We start from the raw sequence: 22,226 nt of genomic DNA on the forward strand, positions 1-22,226 counted from the left end.
TAAAACATGGTGTCAGAAGTTTAAAAAAAATAAATAATTAAAACGGAAGATGAAACGGAAAGATAGCAACTTAAGCAGTTAACTCACTAAAAAAAAAAAAATAACAAAACTGAAAGACGTTAGATGGCAAGAAAGAAAATGCTGTCTCTCAAACCACCGGGTTCTCTCAATTTTGAAGGGAATGTTTCAGAAAATTGGAAAAGCTGGTTGCAAAGATTTCACATTTTTGTTAATGCTCTATTTGGATCCAAGAAACCTCAATAAAGCTGTTAAACGAGAACGATACCCCATGAAAACCATTGAAGATGTAGTTTCAAGAATGTCAAAAGCAAAACTGTTCTCTGTTCTTGATGCAAGGCAAGGGTTTTGGCAAGTGCCATTAGATAAGGACAGTGCAAAGCTCTGCACTTTTAATACTCCATTTGGCAGGTACATGTTTAAAAGACAACCTTTTGGCATTGCTTCTGCTCCTGAAGTTTTTCAGAGTATAATGACCCAGATATTTGATGACATTGAAGGTGTTGAAGTAATTGTAGATGATTTACTCATCTGGGGTGAAGATGAAGCCCAGCACAATGAACGTTTGTGCAGTGTTTTTCAACGTGTCAGAGAAAAGAACATAAAACTAAATAAAGCAAAATGTCAAATGGGACTGACTGAAATCAGTTATGTAGGACATATCTTAAGTGAACAACGCCTAAAGCCAGATCCAAAAAAGGTGGAAGCTATTTTTCAGATGGAGACACCTCAAGACAAGGAAGCCTTACAGAGATTCCTGGGTATGATTACTTACCTTGGTAAGTTCATACCAAACTTGTCACAGATCAGCACACCACTGAGAGTCCTCCTTGAGAAAAACACTGAATGGCATTGGGAAGACAAACAGCAACAGAGTTTTGACAAGCTAAAACAGCTAGTTACACAAGTGCCAGTACTTAAGTACTTTGATGCAGCTGTACCGGTAAAGTTATCTGTGGATGCAAGTTCACATGGATTAGGAGCTGTATTATTACAAAACGATCGCCCTGTTGCATATGCCTCAAAAGCGCTGACTAAAACGCAACAAAACTATGCACAGATCGAAAAAGAGCTGTTTGCAATAGTACATGGCTATGATAGATTTCATGAATACATATTTGGTCAACCACTTGTTGAAGTGGAAACTGATCACAAGCCCTTAGAGTCAATTCTAAAAAAAACCTCTTCACCAGGCACCTGCAAGATTGCAAAGGATGTGCATGAAACTTCAAAAATATCCTTTACAAGTCAAATACAGACCTGGAAAAGAACTATTGATAGCTGACACTCTGTCTAGAGCTGTTAAACCAGGACATACAACTCCAGGTGAAAACAGTGATAATGATTTTGATGTTAACGTGATGCAGATACTGCCGCTTCCAGCTACTAAGTTCAACGAACTGCGTCAGTCTACACTAGAAGACACTGCCTTGCAAGAACTCAAGCAAACAGTACTGCAAGGATGGCCCATGGAACGAACAGATACACCTGCAGGTGCTAGACCATATTGGTGCTACAGGGATGAGATTTCACTTGGGATGTCACTATTTAAAGGTGACAGGACCATTATCCCTGCTTCACAGCTGCACTCAATGCTTCAGATGTTGCACAATTCACACTTGGGCATTGAAAAATGCAAACAGCGAGCCAGAGATACAATTTTCTGGCCAGGGATGAACACTGACATTGAAGACATGATCTCCAAATGTGATGTTTGTGATAGACACAGACCACAAAACAGAAAAGAGCCATTGATACCACATGAAGTACCAGACCGCCCATGGTCCAAAGTAGGCGCAGACCTTTTTGAATACAAACACACTGATTATCTCCTGCTTGTAGATTACTATTCCAACTACTTTGAAATAATGAAGCTTGAAAATACCAGAAGAGAAACCATAATAACTTGGTGCAAATCGCAATTTGCACGCCATGGTATACCTGATCAACTCATTTCCGACAATGGTCCACAATTTACCAGTGTTCAATTTCAGGACTTTGTAAAACGCTACCAATTTGACCATATCACCTCCAGCCCCCACTATCCACAGTCCAATGGCCTGGCAGAAAAATCAGTGCACATTGTGAAGAACCTTTTGAAAAAAGCTGAGGACGATGCTAAAGATCCGTACTTAGCTTTGTTAGCTTATCACAATACGCCTAGAGATGATTTACTTGGATCTCCTGTACAAAGATTGATGGGAAGGAGAACGAAAACATTACTACCCACTTCAAACAAGTTGCTTAAACCGAAAGTCATTGAACCAAATGTTGTCAAGCAACAGCTACAAGCAAAACGACAAAAGCAAAAGTGACCAGCATGCAAAGCCTTTACCTACACTACATCCTGGAGAATATGTAAAACTAAAAACAAAAACAGGCTGGAAGCCTGCTGTCGTTACACGCCTATCAGACAGCCCAAGATCCTACATGGTGACAACACCAGACGGATGTTGTTACAGAAGAAACCGACGGCACTTACGTCATACAAAAGTACCCTCACCTGTATCCTATGACCTCCCTGATGACTACGAGTTCTCTACACTGACTGATGCCAACACTTTACTATCTACTGAGCACCCAGCTACTAGGCAGGAGGATGAAACTCGTCCTGCTCCGGCGGATGTTGCAAGACCTTCGACCTTTAAAAAAGTGACCAATCAAGATAGAGACATAGGCTCAGAGGATGAGTTTTCTGTCCCCTCCGATCTCTCCTTGCTCTCTGTCAATACCTTTGAATTTCATGCAGTCCAACTAACCTCTCCCTGTCAACTCCTGCTCATTGTTCTGTACCGCCCCCCTGGGCCTCTCACTCACTTTCTGGATGAACTCGACTATCTACTCTCCTCCCTCCCCTCTCTGTCTACCCCGACTGTCCTGTTGGGTGACTTCAACATCCATCTCTCCAACCCCAGCCACTCTGCTGGATTCCTCCCTCTCCTTCACTCCTTCGACTTCTGTCTCTCTCCGTCCCCTCCTACCCACAAAGCTGGCCGTCAACTGGACCTCACCTTCTCCAGGGCCTGTTGCCCCTCCACCCTCTCTGTCACCCCCCTGGACCTCTCTGATCACTATTTCATCTCTTTTTCTCTGTCTCTCCCCCCTCTCCCTGCTCCTCCTACCCCCACTGTCACCTCTCGCCGTAACCTCCGATCTCTCTCCCCCTCTGTCCTTGCCTCCACTGCTCTCTCTCACCTCCCTCCTATCGACTCCTTTTCTTAACTCTCCATAGACTCTGCTACCTCCACCCTCTTCTCCTCACTCACCTCCTCCCTCGACACCCTCTGTCCCCTCACCTCCCGACCTGCTCGCCCCTACACTCCCCATCCCTGGCTCTCCTCTGTGCTCCGCTCGGCAAGAATCACACTGCGATCTGCTGAAAAGAAATGGAAGAGAACCAAACTCCCTGCTGCCCTAGACCTTTACCGCACTCTCCTCTCCTCCTTCTCTCTCCTCTGCTAAATGTACTCATTTCCATTCTGTAATCCAAGCCTCCACTAACAACCCAAGTAAACTATTCTCTACCTTCTCCTCCCTCCTAAACCCTCCCCCCTTCTCCTCCCTCCTCTATCTCCCCTGATGACTTTGCCTCCTTCTTCTCTTCTAAAATCTCAGATATCCGCAAACTCTTTAATACCTCTCCCTCCCCCGCACCCCCTCCTGCTCCAACCCCTACACCCACTACATTCCCTACTAACTCACCCTCCTTCTCCACCTTCTTGCCCCTCTCAGACTTTGACCTCTCCTCCCTGCTCCAGGGTCACAAACCCACCACGTGTGCCTTGGACCCCCTCCCCACTCACCTCTTTCAAGCTGCTGCTCCTGTTCTACCTCCCTTCATCTCCTCCCTCCTCAACACCTCTCTACTTTCTGGTATCTTTCCCTCTGCCTTCAAAAAAGCCTCTATCACTCCCCTCCTCAAAAAACCTACCCCCGACCCCACCTCCCTCCAGAGATACCGTCCTGTCTCCCTCCTACCCTTCCTCTCCAAAACCCTCGAGCGGACTGTACACCGCCAGCTCTACTTTCCTGTCCAACCACTCTCTGCTCTACCCTCTCCAATCTGGCTTCCGCTCTGCTCACTCCACTGCAACCGCCCTCCTGTCTGTCACCAACTCACTTAAGTGTGCCCGAGCTGCCTCTCTCTCCTCTGTCCTAATTCTCCTCAGCCTCTCTGCTGCCTTTGACACTGTTGATCACTCTATTCTACTATCATCTCTCGCTGACCTGGGGATCTCTGGCACTGCTCTGGCCTGGTTCTCCTCCTACCTCTCCAACCGCACTTACCAGGTAACCTGGCGTGGAGCAACCTCCACACCTCACCCTCTCTTAACTGGAGTCCCCCAAGGGTCAGTCTCGGGTCCTCTCCTGTTCTCCCTCTACACCCGCTCCCTGGGCCCCCTCATCGCATCCTATGGTTTCTCATACCATTTCTATGCTGATGATGCTCAGATTTTCCTCTCCTTCCCCACCTCTGACTCCACCATCTCCTCCCGTATCTCTACCTGTCTGTCTGCTATTTCCTCCTGGATGCACTCGCATCACCTCAAACTCAACCTCTCTAAATCTGACCTCCTTTTCTTTCCCTCCTCCTCCCCCTCCTCTGATCTCTCTATCTCTGTTCCTCTGGAATTTACCACACTCTCTCCCTCTTCCTCCGCTAAGAACCTCGGAGTCACCCTGGACCCCTGCCTTTTCCCAGCACATCTCCACTCTGGCACGCACTTGCCGATTCTTCCTGAGCAACATCCGAAGAATCCGACCCTTCCTCACCAACTATGCTACCCAGCTCCTGGTCCAGGCCCTGGTAGTCTTCCGCCTAGACTACTGCAACTCCCTCCTGGCTGGCCTCCCTGCGTCCGCCACCCGTCCGCTCCAGCTCATCCAGAACTCTGCTGCCCGCCTGGTGTTCTCTCTGCCTCGCTTTGCCCATGCTACTCCAGTACTCCGCTCACTCCACTGGCTCCCGATCACCGCTCGCATCCAGTTCAAGACTCTTGTACTAGCCAACAGATGCCTTGACCAGACTGCACCCAGCTACCTCCAGACCCTCATCTCTCCCTACACCCCCACTCGACCTCTCCGCTCCGCCTGCACTAGAAGACTGGCTCTACCTCCGCTACGCTCCCCTGCCTCCACAGCCCGCTCCTTCTCCACCCTTGCTCCGCAGTGGTGGAATGACCTTCCTACAGATGTCAGGACTGCCCAGTCCGTGACCAAATTCCGGTGCCTCCTTAAGACTCACCTCTTCAAACAGCACCTGTAGAACTCCTCTGTTTGTATCCTGGGACACTATCACCCTTCATTTAAATGTGCTTTATTTTGCTCTTATCTGCCCCCTATTTTACTGCATTTAATCCTGTACTTCAGAATACTGTAATCTGCCAAGTGTTTAACCTTTAGTATTTTGTATTTAATCATATCCTGATGTAACTATCACTATTTAATCATATCCTGATGTAACTATTACTATTATCTGCTGTATTATTGAATTGTGTTTTGTCACACTTGTACTTTGCTTGAACAAAAGTTATAGTATTTCTTGCTCTTATTGTATTACTTGTATTGTAACACTTGAAATGTATTTGCTTATGATTGTAAGTCGCCCTGGATAAGGGCGTCTGCTAAGAAATAAATAATTATAATAAAAGAACGCTAAGGCGTGACTCCTCCCTAGCTGTGTGTAAGCTAACGTGAGTTCAGTTAATAAAGAGTTATATTAAGAAGCAGCATGGCTGTGTGCGTAGTGAGTTATTACAAAGTATAACATAAAATAAACCATACACTGTACGATTTTTGCTGATCGCCGACAAGCTGAGGAGTTGACGACTGATTTCTTAAAATCTGGGACAAAATTAGGTTGTCGGGGACAAAATGGTCGATAAGTGTGAGAAGGTCTATGATGTCCTGTTAATGACTTCTGCGATCTCCCGATGCTCTTACGACATCCCAACAAATTTCTAATATGTCAGAAAACTTTAGTCCCCGACAAAGCAATTCGTGAAATGTGTGAGGGGCTACGGGCTGATTTCTTGACGAATCCTGCCAGTAGCCAATAGGACAAGCTAGCAACAATGGTGACGAAGAGAAAGGTTGTGCCCCGCAAGGTGTGGAGCCTCATAATTGAGGAAAGGATGGTGGAGATGTGGCAGGAACGCCTGTGTCTCTTTGACATAAGTGATATTTCCTATCATGATCGCTCATTGAAGGAACAAAGATGGAGGGAAATTGCTTTGGAACTTCAGATACCTGGTAAGTAAATAATTGTTATAACTTGTTAACGCCGAAGCAGATACTGTGTGCTCTCATGGCAATCAATTTCTACAGTCACTCGTATTCGATATCCCTTTCAAACCCTTATTGTATGCTTGTATTGCTAATTTAATCAAAATACGAGGAGGAGGGGTGCGCTTGACGGCCACGCCAATCTTTTAATCTAATAAATATTTTGTACTACGAGCGAGTGTTGCGCTTTTTGAACAGATTAGATTTTATTATTTTGGGTGTACCTCGACTCGAGTTGGTTCAGAGCACAGACATAAATATTGACATTGCTATTATGTTAAAACTGTTATAAATGTTTTTTATCACAATATTGAACATTTGTGCAGTCTATGGCCCTGAAGTATAAGTTCAATATCCACGGTCCTATTATACATAGTACTTACATATTCAAAATGCATGATTGTATGCTTTCAATTATATAGATATGAAGCATTATACTGTAATATGTATTTATAATTATTTTAGTTCAGTGGTAGAAGTCCAAACAAAAGCATCCTCTCTGCGGACACAATACGGAAAGCTGCTGAAACCTCGTCCCTGTGGCAGTGGGACAAAAGACCTCACCTTCCAGGCAGAAATGGATTTTAAAGAATCTTGAATTCTTAAAGCCATTTCTTGTGCACTGTCATAGTGAAACCAGTTTGGAAGTAATTTTTTTTTTTTTTAATGAGAATATTTTTCTAGTATTTAATGATTTTCATATCAGAGAAAAATATTAATAGCAAAATCTACATAAGCTAATTATGCGTCCAAATGGATCGTCTCTGCGTTTTCTTTTTTTTCTGTGCAAAACAATGCACAGACAACAGCGATCGCCTCCTCGATTGAGTCCATGATTCTCCCGAATGATGGCACAGTCTGTGACAAGATATCTCGTGTAGTGTGTGTAGCTTGCAATCCCCGATCTACAGTGAGAAATCGTAGCTCAATTGGTAAGTGTGAGTGGCGCTGCGTCTCCTGATTGCAAAAATCGTGCAGTGTAAATGCCCTTACACACCAGACGTGTCGTGAAGAGTGACACGACAAAGCGACGCGAGAAAATCAATAAAACCTATGTTTTTCAACAGCACCCTTCACACCAAAGGCGACATGACAAGCGACGTCGCCACGACACAAATTCCAACGCGAGCGATGAAAAAAAAATAGAACCTGGTCCTATTTTTGCGAATTTGCCGTCAGACAACTACACAACTGAGCAATAAGAGAACAGCTTCATGTCATGTGATTTTAAGTCAAGCCCTGTTGATTATTACTACGACTACTATGACTACTATTATTATTATATAAATATATTGTGTTTATGTGCGGACGAACGAAAGCCGTCCGACATGATTATTTATTATTTAAGATGACGACGAAAAGCCGTGCATTTGTGTTTTGTTTATTTATTTAAAAACCTTGTGCAGAAGGTGACCATCTACCAAATTAATTCATTGATTAATTGTTGCTAAATCGGGAGATGGTCACCTGTATAAAAACCTGCAGCTTTCTGCACTCCAGGAGAGAGTGTCAGAGGTGAGACGTGAGTCTAAATTAATAGAGAAACAATTGCTATATCTAAAATATACTTGCACCGTTTTGTCCGTACAACCATTGTTATTGCTTCATTTCCTGGTCTGACAGCACCACCCACACGCACCACAAATTTCTAGCTGTCGCGTCGTGGCTGTGATCACTTCTGGTGTGCACAGTGTTTTCGCAGCGAATTTGTCGTGTCGTCCCAGTAAAAATCGTGTTGCGTCGGGTGTGTGAAGGCCTTAAGCCCGGCTTTAGGTAAGGTAGTTCAAGACTGGTGTTTTTCAGGTTCTGTGAAACCAGCTGGAAATGTGTAAACTGTAAATCCTGCACATTCTCCATAAAAAAGTAGATTTGATTTGGTATTTATATTTCAATTTTGCATCTTAAACAAATAAAGATTAAGGGGTAGATGTACCAAGATGGGCCAGTCGCAGTGCAAACATACCGCAATTTGTATTTTGGTTACGACAATTCGCAAAGTGCACATTTTGTCGTATGTACTAAGAAAACACATGTTAATGAAGAGAGCCGTAATATACTCATTTAAATATTATTTACGTCATCTTAGCGAGAGTTGTGCAACATTTTTTCAAATAAAATAGCAGCTGTTGAGTTGTGTTTTGCTGCAGCAGAGGGTGCCCGAAAGATAACGTCTATACATGCAAGGGTGCAAGAATCAAAATAACATTATTTTTGTTAAATGTAAACGTCATCTGTACAATGCATTCTATTCTGTCTTCATTTTACCTATTTTAGTACTGTTATATATATCAAAAATGAAAGGCAGTTTAATCCCATCAGATTCTATAGTGGGGCCCCAACCTTCACCCCCAAAAAGCTTTTCATAATCATTGCGACTGTTTAAAACATGCTTTCAAAAGTTCTTAACAATTTGATGCAATTGTAAGTGTCGCAATTGCCCGCAGCTTTAGCACATCTCATTACAATATTTTTGATCCCTCATTTGCTTCTCCACCCTGTTTTTGTGAATTTTTGCAGGAACGCCCAGAATTACATATTCATTTAAGGCTAAAGCGCAAATAAGAACTGTGGCTGCAAAGCATTAGTTAAATTGATGCTAACAGTGTTGCGTTTGTTTAGTACATTTCACTCTACACTTCCGACTGGTTTGCATGTTGTTTGCAACGATTGCGACAGATGCAACACTTTAGTACATCTACCCCTAAATGTTTAATACTATGCAGCTTAATATTCTAAGTTTAGTTTACCATTAAAAGGTTTTAATCTTTAGCAAATTACACAGAGAGATCACATTATTATTGTAAGTTAATGAAATCATCTTACAATGTTACAGTACCTCAGTTTTAATCACTGTATTACTATGAGGCTGTGTGGTCCAGTGGTTAAAGCAAAGGGCTTGTAACTAGAAGGTTCCCGGTTCAAATCCCACCTCAGCCACTGACGCATTGTGTGACCCTGAGCAAGTCACTTCACCTCCTTGTGCTCCGTCTTTCGGGTGAGATGTAATTGTAAGTGACTCTGCAGCTGATGCATAGTTCACACACCCGAGTCTCTGTAAGTCGCCTTGGATAAAGGCGTCTGCTAAATAAACAAATAACTATAGATGAAGTACCATAAGCAGAGCAAGCCCAGGCCAAGTACTCATAGAACAATACACAACTCTCCAGCGATATTAAATTCTTAAACCTAAGTTCTATTTTTAATGAATGTTTTTTTTAAAACAATGTCAGCAGTTTGTGGTTAAAGTGGTAAGCTTCAGACTACTTAAGTTCCATGATTCAAAAACAAAGAATTCCTGACTGGAAAGCAGACTTCCAACTCATCACAGGTTAGACAATGCATGGGATAGTTCACATACATTGTCTGATGTTACATATACAGCAATAATAATATTGGAAGGATGCTAGAGTTTGTTATTAAGATACATCCTAATAAAACAAAATCACAGAATTCAGTTTGCCAAAAACAAATGAGTTATGGCTGCCCTAAAATATATAATTCTTCACTTTCCGTATGTAAAAGGATTGCTTCATTATTATTACCTCTACAATCTGTTACGCAATGTAAAAAATTAAGATGATTTCTTATATGTGAATTAACAGCTATCTTTAAGCTTAAACTTAAATACTATACAGAAATTGCAATTAGCAGCAAGTTCCCCTGTCAAGGGCCCCAACTTGGTTGGACTGTGCATTCCATCAAGACATTTTTTCTTTCTTGAAAGCATTTTTCTTAGCTGGAATTGTACTCATTAAAGTCCAGTTGTGATCTTTAAGTCACCTTGGAAAGAACAATGTTCAGTCATCTTATAAATAAATCTGTTAAAAATTTGACCTGCTGCTTTCAAGCTGACACACTATTTTAAACAAATCTGTCTTCATTGCTGTATTTAAAACATGTTCTAATGCCATGCCCACGTGTCTTAACATCGTTGCACTTTTATTAATTTTGTTCCATTTTCATATTTCAATGCTTTCTTAATGAGTGACTGTATAATTTAGGGATTGTTAAAATTCTTTCTTTCTGAAATGGCTTACTTCCCTGTGATCGAAATTCATAAAAATGAAAAGTTGTACAATTTAAATTATAAAGATAAGGTTCAGCTACTCACCATCATAGGCTTGACACATCTCCATATGTTGCAATCCATGTGCATGTACTTACTTATCTACAAAAACATGCATTCATTTGTACTTTCAGCCAGCTTGTGTCTCTGTGCTATAAACTAAAATATAGGCAACTGCAGCTACTCCTCCAGCACAGACCCCCTTTCAAGTTTTTTTTTTTTTTTTTTTCTAAGGAAATACCCTTCCATGACCCTTATATATGCAAGGCCACTGAAAAAGTTAAATTAAGTCACAAACTGAATAGGCTCTTTATAAGTATGAAGGAACCAACTCTACCAACTCTCAGAATCACATCTGTTTTCAATATTGAAATATATACTGTATGCTACTGTACTGTTAACTAAATATAGAATAAAACTCAATTACATGTGTGGAAATATTTTGCTAAAGCTCCAAAGACAACAGAGCAACCCTCTAACTGAACCCATCCTTTCATTCTTATGTTGATTAAAACAGCAAACTGAAAACGAATCTAATGTATGCCAAACTCCATCTGCAATTTACAGCACAAGTACACAGTGTTTAATGTCCCGTCTCGAAGTCCATATAGAGTGTCCCTTGCTACATCAACCCAGTCTACCAGAAACTGAAATCTTACAACATATTGCATGATAAGTTCTATTAATAAAACAGTTATGGTTTTATGACTGTTCCATATGCATAAAAGGAAAAAGAAAGCCAAAATGAACTTTTTTTTCTTCCTCTTCTATTTATTACTTTACCATTATACAATTGCAGTATGTTGCAGTGGGTATGGAGAATGAACTGCTTCCTCTCAAACACACACACACCAAGAAGGTAGGCCATTTAAAGTTGGCTTCACAGTGCCACTTCTGCACTATGGAATACCAGAGATGACTTCAGTCTCCAATGGTGCCACTTTTCATCACTACCTACTAAGGACAGAACAACTACTAATAGTTGAATAGGTCAACCAGTCATCACTTTAAAAATAATATGAATAAATCCTGAATTTGATAATGTCTGGTGCTCTTTCAACACATTGTTTTGTAACACTTTGCTGTTTGTGCACTTCATTTTAAAACAGCTTTGATCTTTTAAAAACTGTTTATTAATGTTCTAAAATGCAATGTATATGGTAATCGATTGCAACCACAACTGCACTTCTCTCCATCTGAAACTGCTCGCTTCACAATTACTTCACAATCACATGACATGTGATAAGTTGACCACCAGAGGTTGACTGTCATTTTCCTTTTTCAGCTAGTCTTTCCAGTGCTACCTCTACTACCTATCAAGTACTAATTTATTCAACAATCAAGTAACATATAAACTATATATATATATATATATATATATATATATATATATATATATTAAACTTTTTTTTACAGTAGCGATTGTAGATAATGAATATGTATCATATATTTGTATCATACAAGATCTGACATCCTGGACCATGCTGGTGCCCCTTAACTATAAAAACTCAATCATTAATTATTAATTCCACGCTACTATAACTCTAAAAGTAACATGTTCTGATAAAATGTCTTTCAATGTTCTAATTAGGACACATGCTGTACAAGACATTCCAGACATGGTGCTTCCATATTCTTGAGACTATCAATGACTCATTGTATCAGTGCTTCAGTTTGTCAGGCATACCAGGGCCTGTGGTAAAAGTGAACTGGATTACTCATGTTTCTGCTGTCATAAACTCGTGCACATCACAACAATGCACATGACACCTAAGGTTCCTTGACATGTGTCTAGTATCTGACTTGAATGCTCACTCAGTCCTTTAAGGATCACCCATTTTGAGGACATACACAGGACCACAGACATTTCGTATTAAGTAACATATTATATCCAGTGTTCTTTATGGTAAAAGTTAAATAATATATATTTTTTAATCACATTGCATACAGTATGCCCTTATGATGGTTGTTAAGAGCACAGTCAATTATCTAAACTTTACCACTGATCTTTGAAGGCATGAATTTGTAGTTGTAATAATTAGATGCACATAAATTATAAGATTGGTTGAAAGGTTTCACTTCGCTGAAACCCATTGCATAGCAACCTCATAGCAACAGTATAGCCTGTTTAAATAAATAAAAATCTTTTTGTTTATTTGTTTTGTAGTAAGATATATTTAGACACCAATTAAGAACAATTCTTCTCTATTATTTCTCTTTAGTTTACACAAATCTAGCCAAAGCAGCATACTGCTATTATAGAAACAGTGGAAAAACTCCAACAATATGAACCTTATAATTATGTTTAGGTTATTTAATCCTAAATTAATGAATATATGTTAGCTAGGATCCAAAAGAATAAAACAAATTAAAAAAAACACAAGACATAGACCCCATGCACACTTGCGATTTAAGGCGGCCCAGGGCCACCTCAGGGTTGCATTTTTCTCATATGTGAACGCTCCAAAAAAAGAAAAGGCAGCCCAGGGCCGACCTAAATTTAGGCCACCATTTCGATGCAGCCCAGGGCCTGCAATCCAGGACCAGGGCCGGCCTTTACATATATATGAACGCAAAGCAGATTTAGGGCCGCCCTTTTCATATCACATGACTAATTTGGTTACGTTGCTCAGTACTCCCACACTCCCACGTGTGTGTAGCCAGGATGACAGTGGATCAATATTGAATGGTTATTATGTCCACATCATACAACTTTAATTATAAAAATATTAAATAAAAAAAAATCTAGCAGGTTAACATTCAGGTTGTTTCTTTCACATAATATACGAACTGCAGTGGATTCATAATTAAGCTTAATTTGTCACAATTACTTTTTCTTCCTGTTATTTAGTAACTAAGTGATAAATATAAAACACTGCAGGATTGTGGGTCTCAATAATGATCAATAATGCTGGTGACTTGGCATATTCAGCCAGCATTGTTTATTTTGCAATGATATACACAGCTACAGCAGTGTGTGTCTTTACATTAAAATGACGATCATTTCTTTTAGCTGCTTGCTTTTACACACACATAAAATACTGTTCCAATCCACAAATATTAAGATCATTGATGCACCATGTGAGGGTGAGACCCTCACTGTAATATTTCAATGTCTGTTATTATGATTATTATTGTTAATATTATTCTACTGGCGATAGAGCAGTAGTTTATTATGTCTCGTGCATGTTGTTGAGCAAAGTGTATTTCATATATGACGGTGTATTGCTGTACTTAATGAAGTTATCGTACCTATGCATGTGAGACAAGGGTTTTGTTACAGCCATATGTGCAGTAATCTTCCAAGAGAAGGGGTAATGCTAATGTTCAGTCTTTACTGGTAATGGTTAGGGACTGGAGAATTATAATGACAATGATAATAATAATGAGTAAACAACAGAATAGTTTAAAGATCGTGTTTTAAACAAAGACGGTATTCGTGCAAGTTAAACAAATACATATAAATGAGAAGAAACATGTGTAATGTAACATATATGAATGTTTATTGTAAATGGAATGAATGTTAAATAATAGAGTTTATTTTTGTATAAAATGATTCCAGGTGTAACCGGTTATTGAATAATTAATCCTGTTAGGAGAAGGCGTGGCTGGGGATTATTTAATGCCATGTCTTTCCTTAGTATAGAGCAGAAGTATTGGGTGGTCAGTCGTGAGCGTGTCTTGTGAATGTCATACATTGTATGTACAACCTGTTAGTCATTTGCAATCTGAGTGAAGTATCCATTATGAAAATACTTATTTATACCTGTGAGCACTAGCAAGTTGCTGTTCTAAATACCTCTGTGTTCTTGAGAGAATAATGTGATTGTGGGTGGGGTTAAGCTCGGACCGTCACCCCGTTACACACCATAACATGAAGTCAAAATAGTCAATAATATATATGTTTTTTGAAAATATATACCATAAAATTGGTACTTTGCAGCATTGAAAAAAAGATATATATTAATAAGAAACATCTGCTGCAAATCAAGGATTACTGTATATCCCGGTAGCGCTTCCATTCTGAGTAGAGGCTATTGTTCCATAAAAAAACCAAGCAATTCACCAAATTTTAGGCCAGCTTTTCAGTCACATATGTGAATGCGCAAAGGCGCCTTATACCTCAAATGTGAACCGTGTTGCAGACCTAAATATGCGGCGGCCCTGAGGCAGCCCTGGGCCAGCTCAGTAGTGTGAACAGACTCAAACATAGAGAGCTTTTAAAACTCATTTGTAATGCATACCTGTGATATGCATTGTATTTCATTATGTATTTAATGCTGTATACCAGCGTTCCAGATAAAGTTTTGGGTCATTGAGTAATTTACTCTCCAATTGAGACACTATGGGCTCTATGTACTAATATTACGTGTTCATGAATACTGAAAATTCATAGCTCCGTCCTTCATAGAATTTTTGTGCGCGATGTACTAAACAGCTCTTTTTCCTGAACAACTACCGTAATATCAGCACACGTTTATGAACAACATTAATTACTGCTCATTATAGAGGAGAGATCTGAATTTGCATATCATTATAAATAGATTCGCAATGCCGAAAGTCAAGATTTAGAACTTCCTTCTGGCAAAGATAAATGAGTGGGATAGTGAACAGAAAGAAATTGCAGGCAAATATAATAGGATTGAACTCTGGCTTCTGCAGACTCTGATCTTGATGAAACTATGGCACCGGCCAAAAAGAAAAGGAAAACAAATTTCCACAAAGATGAAATTGACCTGATAGTCAGTGAAATGGAAAAAAATCTGGAAATACATATTATTTAACAGGGCCAAAAAACATTAAAAAACATGGAAAGAAATAACTAACAAAATAAATTAATTTGGACACTGTAAGTGACAGACACTTGATATTTAAAAAATTGCCTGACCTTAGAGGATTACAAAAAAAAACAAACAGCAGAAAATAAAAAAATAAACAGGACAAACTGAATGTGATGTGTTAAACGCTGAGCAGACCCTGAGCACAGCGAAAACAAATCGAAACATAACTCTAAAAGAAAAGGATCCCCAAAAACGGAACGCGTAAATACAACTAAGCTTGTTTCTATATATGGATATTTGTCATGGTAAATTTGCATGGTAATTCTCCAGTTTACCATGTTTGTACTTATCTGTACCCGAACCATGCTTCCCTATTGTGCTTAAATGTAAGAATCACAGAAAACTTTTGTTTGAGTCTATTTTAGTTGTGTAAATTAGAAAAGTACAGTACAGTACATACAGCAGGTTATGCAAGCAAATACTTTATGTTGTATTTCAGTTGTCTATGCACTACATAATTAATTACTGAGAATAAAATAGGAGCGATCAAATTGACTGATACATATAAAACATATTATAATAATTAAATGTTGCAGTATTATTTGTATTTATGAGTTGGGACTTGCCACCATGTATTGAGATTCGATTATATCAGTCTGCATTCTTCAAGTGAGCGGTTTTCTGTCATTTCTGTTGTTGCAAGGAGCCTCCTGATAGCCCATCAATCAGCCTTGACAGCTCACCGCACCAGGCTGTCTGACTGCACTCTGGTTAGGCTTCTATAAGTCACTCGTTTTTCTAAGAAATTCATTGTTACCCTGTAACAGGGCGAGCAGCCCTGTACAGGGTTTGTTTATTTTAGAACGGGGTTTCCCTCTCCGCCCCTGTGTTATTTTGTATTTGATTATTATTATTATTATTGTCATTATGATTTAGTGTTTTAATATGACGGCGAAACACCGCAGGTTTTGTTTTTGTTTTGTTTATGTTTTGTTTATGTATTTAGGATGGCGTAGCCGATTTTGTTTAGTAGCGTGGATGGGTAGCCCCATCCACAGTAATTTAATAAACTCGTGCAGATTGTGGCCAAGGGGTAATAGACTAATTACTAGCCAGTTAAACCCCTCGGCCACGCTATAAAAGCCTGCAGCTCGCTGCACTCTGGGTGAGTGTGTTAGGAGCGGAGAGAGCAAGAGGAACGAGAAAGAAAGAAACGAAACGAAACGAAAACTTTAAAAAAATAACAATCTAGGAACAGTGAAGGCAATCGCTCAGCCTGACCTGGGTTTTGTTTATATTTTGTGTTAGTGATTTTGTTTCTGTTTAAACCTTTTATTTTCGCTCTGTGAGCAAGTGTTTTTGTTTAAATATTTATTTTATTTTTGTATTTAAATAAAACGGTGGCCGGCCGCGTCTTTATTATTTGAAAACTGCAGTGCCTGGTGTCAGTATTTTCAGTTCCTGCTTCTGCCGTGATGTCACCGCCCAGCCACGCTGTCACATACCCCAATACACAGTGAAAATGCATCATGGAAGATGCAGGGCAGCAAAGCACTGTTTGGAATTATTATGACGAATCTGACTCTGAAGCAGACTGGGTTTGCGAAGATGAATCTTCCAGCAGCAGTGACACAGAGAGTGTAGGAGATCCAGTGGGTGTAGATGCTTTATTTGACATTCCCAAATAAAACTATGACTTATGTTCAATTGTTTGTACTTTTATTGTAATATTTATGTTGTTTGTAATACACCGGTCAAATTGACTGGTCATAGTTGATCTAGTGTTAAACCACTTCAGATTAGTTACTCCATGACAATAGATGTTTTTTACCCAGGATTTACCCAAGATAGTCCAACTTTTTGTATTCATTTTGACAGTTGGGTGTGCTTTCTACCCACCCATAGCTTTGTTTGAGTGAAGCCCAAGGTCAAGTGACTTTGCCCAAGGTTAGCCTCAGTATTTAGACCAAGCAAGTCATAACCACTGTACAAAACGATTAATTCGCCTGGAGTGTTGTACTGTATAATGTGTATCATTTAACTTGAAATACTGCTTGCTGACCTTGATAGAAGCAAAACCAACACAGGATTGTGTGTTCTACTTTACAATAAAGAAAAACAATTGAAACACATGAAATAAAACTTTAACCAAAAGCTTACGGCAGACTGAATTGTTCTTGAAGATGTTCTAAATTCTACGACACAATACACAAACAAACAAAACATCCTTGCAGTTAACAAATGTGAGATAGCAAATGCACCTACCAGAACAAGCATTATGTCCCTCTGTATCCAGTTTCGTTTCTTGATAGACAAGATGCAGTTTTATGAAGTAAGTTGTTCCATACACAAATCTAAAAGCTGACAGCTACAGGCTTTCTATTTAAACTCTTCTGAATTACTAGAACCCTGATCTATTTAGATTCTTTTTTTTTATCTCTTACTTAATTGCATTCTCCTTGATGACTTTGCCCAAATGTAAAGCAAGCCATAGAAGGCTATGCTCTTACTTTACCCACACAGCTTACAGATCTATTCGTCAATGAGATAAGCCTCTTATCTTGAGTAGGTCCAATGTTCTGCCACTCAACTGAAATGATTTAAGAATGTTACATTATAAGCTCTGACTCTATAATCATCTTAAACATGACTTGAGTCATGTGAGGTATTAAGTTTCTTGTGGATGGAACTATGCTACTCATATCCATTCTCATCAGGCACTTACAAGTACCGTGAGTAATCTGCCCATGCGGACAAAAAACACTATCCCCATCCTATTAGAGAAGTAAGCATTAATGCTAAAATTCCATACATTCGAGAGATACAAGTAACCAAGCTCACATGTCTGCAGTTATTTTAAAATATAATTCAAACATCTGCACTGTATTTATACTTTCAGTACAGCTGCAGACATGTAATCTTCTCTCCCACTTGGAATACTTTGTTAATTCAGATTGTATTGTACAGCATTGATTAAATGAACTAAAAATCCTTATGCGCTAAATGCAGATCAAGTGTTTTCATAGAAGTGAATTTAGCCTTGACATGAACAATGACCCAGGTAATCAAACTTAATAGCCAGGCTAGGCCTAGGCTTTTACCTGTCTGGTTAGATAAATATTTAAGAGTTAAATCTGTTTTGAAACACTTCCCTTTGGGTATGAAAATCTTATTTACTCTATTGCCCTGTGTACTTAAAAGTATTACAGATCACAATGTGGTATTTACACAAGGGTTTCTGTGACATCACAAACTGTGAGACATACATTTTGAGGGGCATTGCGGCAATTGATAAGGGCACCCATGACAATTGCTGCATGGCCAGAGTTAATTTTGAGCCCTTGTGGCAGAGTGTCCCACCCCTATTATTATTATTTGTATTTTTGTTTGCGGCGCGGATAAAAGCGCTGCATCTTTTATTATTATATTTAAAAACCCTGTGAGGATGCATGGCTGATCAGTTACTGATTATTTAACTAGCTGACAGTCATGCATCCTTACCAAACGTGTGCAGACTCTGGCCGAGGGGTAATAAGATAATTAACAACTAGTTAACCCCTCTGCCAGAGTATATAAACCTGCAGCTCTCTGCACTCGGGGTTGAGTGTAGAGAGGAGAGTACGGGAGAGCGGAGAGAGAGAGTGCGAGAACATATAAAATTAACAATTGCTATATTTAAACAAATATACTTGTTTCTATTTGTTTGGCCATCGCGCCTTTTTGTTTTGTGTTTTGTTCATTGTTTAAATCTTTTGTTTTTGTTTATTTGATTAATTAAATACGCTGAATGCAATAGCATTCAGCTTCACCCGCCCATCCACTGATGTTTGGTTTCTGTACTTCCTGGTCCGTGACGTCATCACACATCACCACTGCGAGCCAGACTGGCACATATGGTGTCCTGCGTGGGACAAACAACGCCTCCAACAGCCGGACCAGGAACAGCAAAGGAAGTTTTTTTTTTTTGTGTTAGTTTTTTCAAAAAAAGTGGGTTTTTTTTGTGAAGGGAGGAAAAAAAAAATGGGGAAAAGTAGCCGGAGGAGAAAGCAGCAGCAGCAGCAACAACAACAGCAGCAGGAGGCGCAGCGGGTCCTTACCACGCTGGACGTTTGCCTCACCTGCCTGAAGGGTGAGGAGTGGTGCTTTGCGATTGGTGAGGTCGGGCACGTGGCACCGGACCAACCCCCTCCATGGCAGGAGAGGAAGGAGCCTAAGCACCCAGCAAGGGTGAGAGAGGACCCGCATCCTCAGAGGCGGAAGAATCCTCTCTCCTCTGAGGGGATCTGGGACTGGCTGGCGGAGCCTGAGAGGGATATAATGGTCGCCCTCCCTGCTGTGATCAGCCTCATGTGGGCGAGAGATGGGGAGCGCTGGGAGGCCTGGGAACAGAAACACCACCCAGCATCCCTCCCAGACATCGCAGCCATGGTGCTCAACTACCTGACTGCAGATATGTGAGGGGCACCGCTGCTGTCTCCAACGCCCGAGGGAGAAGAGTCATCACTGCCTTCTCCAGCGCCAGAGGGAGAGGAGCCATCGCTGCCTTCTCCAGCACCAGAGGGAGAGGAGCCATCGTTGCCTTCTCCAGCGCCAGAGGGAGAGGAGCCATCGCTGCCTTCTCCAGCACCAGAGGGAGAGGAGCCATCGCTGCCTTCTCCAGCGCCAGAGGGAGAGGAGCCATTGCTGCCGTCTCCAACGCCAGAGAGAGAGGAGCCATTGCTGCCGTCTCCAGCACTAGGAGCAGAGCAGCAGGAGCTGCCTCTGTCTCCACCACCACCAGGAGCAGAGCAGCAGGAGCTGCCTCTGTCTCCACCATCGCCAGGAGCAGAGCAGCAAGAGCTGCCTCTGCCTCCGCCACCTCCACCAGCAGAGGGTGAATGCCTGCTGGTTCCGCCTCAACCGCCATGGGAGGACTGTTTGCCCCTCCCACCTCCACCAGCAGAGGGTGAATGCCTGCTGGTTCCGCCTCAGCCGCCGTGGGAGGACTGCTTGCCGCTCCCAGCTCCACCAGCAGAGGGTGAATTCCTGCTGGTTCCGCCTCAACCGCCGTGGGAGGACTGCTTGCCGCTCCCAGCTTCACCAGCAGAGGGTGAATACCTGCTGGTTCCACATCCACCGTCATGGGAAGGACTGCTCCTGCCCTGCCTTGCACCGCCCAAGGATGCCTGCCTCGCACCGCCCAAGGATGCCTGCCTGCCTCGCACCGCCCAAGGATGCCTGCCTCGCTTCGCCCAAGGATGCCTGCCTCGCTTCGCCCAAGGATGCCTGCCTCGCTTCGCCCAAGGATGTCTGCCTCGCTTCGCCCAAGGATGCCTGTTTCTCCGCATCGCCTGGGGCTGCCTGTTTCTCTGCATCGCCTGGGGCTGCCTGTTGCTCTGCATCGCCTGGGGCTGCCTGTTGCTCTGCATTGCCTGGGGCTGCCTGTTGCTCCGCATCGCCTGGGGCTGCCTGTTGCTCTGCATCGCCTGGGGCTGCCTGTTGCTCCACATCGCCTGGGACTGCCTGTTGCTCCACATCGCCTGGGGCTGCCTGTTGCTCCACATCGCCTGGAGAACCACCAGTTACAGGGAACGAGGGAGTGGAGCTCCCACTGCCGCCTCCATGGCCAGGGGCTCCCCTCCCGAGTTCACCTCCCGAGGGTCCGCTGCTGCTGCTGTCGTCGCCTCCCGAGGGTCTGCTGCTGCTGCTGCCGTCACCTCCCGAGGGTCAGCTGCTGCTGCCGTCGCCTCCCGAGGGTCCGCTGCTGCTGCCGTCGCCTCCCGAGGGTCCGCTGCGGCTGCCGTCACCCCCCGAGGGTCTGCTGCTGCTGCCATTGCCTGCCAAAGGTCTGCAGCTGCTACCTTCACCTCCCGTCCTGTTTTGCCTGGGGTCGCTACCAGTCCTGCCATGCGGCAGGAAATACTGTGGCTGGAGCCCCATGAAGGGCAGCTGCCGGCCACGAAGAAGTGGGGGGAGGTCAGAATACCAGCTCCACCAGCTGCACTTTCGCGGCAGGAAATACTGTGGCTGGAGCCCCATGAAGGGGAGCTGCCGGCCATGGAAAAGGGGGGGGAGGTCAGGAGACCAGCTCCCCCAGAAGCACTTTCGCGGCAGGAAATACTGTGGCTGGAACCCCGTGAAGGGCAGCTGCCAGCCATGCAGAAGGGGGGGGGAGGTCAGGAGACCAGCTTCCCCCGCAGCAATTTAGCTGCAGGAGAAAGGGTGGCCGGAGCCCCATGGAGGGGAGCTGCCGGCCATGAAGAAGGGGGGGCAGGTCTGGAGACCACCCCCAAAATTTTTCTGGCCAGAGGAACCGGCCTGTGCGTGGTCCACTGGGACGCTACAGTTGTTTGGGTGGGAGGAGGACATCCCACCGTGGCCGCCACCTTTGGCCCATTGCTGCCCCTGTTCCTGCGCCATGACTGCTAACCGGGACTTTAGGTAATAAGGGGGGAGGTGGCCGAAAAGGCCATGTGTGCTTCACACAAGGGGGGGCATGTGTGGCGTAGTGTCCCGCCCCTATTATTATTATTTGTGTTATTTTTTGTGGCGCAGGTAAAAGCGCCGCATCTTTTATTATTATATTTAAAAACCCTGTGAGGATGCATGGCTGATCAGCTACTGATTATTTAACTAGCTGACAGTCATGCATCCTTGCCAAACGTGTGCAGACTCTGGCCGAGGGGTAATAAGATAATTAGTTAATCCCTCGGCCAGAGTATATAAACCTGCAGCTCTCTGCACTCGGGGTTGAGTGTAGAGAGGAGAGTACGGGAGAGCGGAGAGAGAGAGTGCGAGAACATATAAAATTAACAATTGCTATATTTAAACAAATATACTTGTTTCTATTTGTTTGGCCATTGCGCCTTTTTGTTTTGTGTTTTGTTCATTGTTTAAATCTTTTGTTTTTGTTTATTTGATTAATTAAATACGCTGAACACAATAGCATTCAGCTTCACCCGCCCATCCACTGTTGTTTGGTTTCTGTACTTCCTGGTCCGTGACGTCATCACACATCACCACTGCGAGCCAGACTGCCACAGCCCTGTATATTATTATTATTATTATTATTTTGCTCAAATTGTGAAATATAAAAT

General features: G+C 42.3%; 1 protein-coding gene across 5 annotated transcripts in view; it reads right to left on the bottom strand.

The window, feature by feature from the left end:
- The window catches only part of LOC117400218 (tensin-3-like), a 185,953-nt gene that overhangs the window by 106,948 nt on the left and 56,779 nt on the right, over positions 1-22,226 (bottom strand). The window contains exon 1 of one of the 5 annotated variants that reach the window (XM_059022546.1): positions 17,416-17,547. The exons of 3 other annotated variants lie outside the window; for them this stretch is intronic. In XM_059022546.1, the coding sequence (XP_058878529.1) occupies positions 17,416-17,427 (12 nt within the window). In that variant the 5' untranslated portion in view covers positions 17,428-17,547. Of the gene's footprint in view, positions 1-10,414; positions 10,567-17,415; positions 17,548-22,226 lie in introns of those variants that run through there. One more of the 5 variants, XM_059022545.1, reaches the window with a different exon arrangement.

The sequence above is a fragment of the Acipenser ruthenus genome, chromosome 4 (assembly GCF_902713425.1).
Source record: "Acipenser ruthenus chromosome 4, fAciRut3.2 maternal haplotype, whole genome shotgun sequence".
Lineage (NCBI taxonomy): Eukaryota > Metazoa > Chordata > Actinopteri > Acipenseriformes > Acipenseridae > Acipenser > Acipenser ruthenus.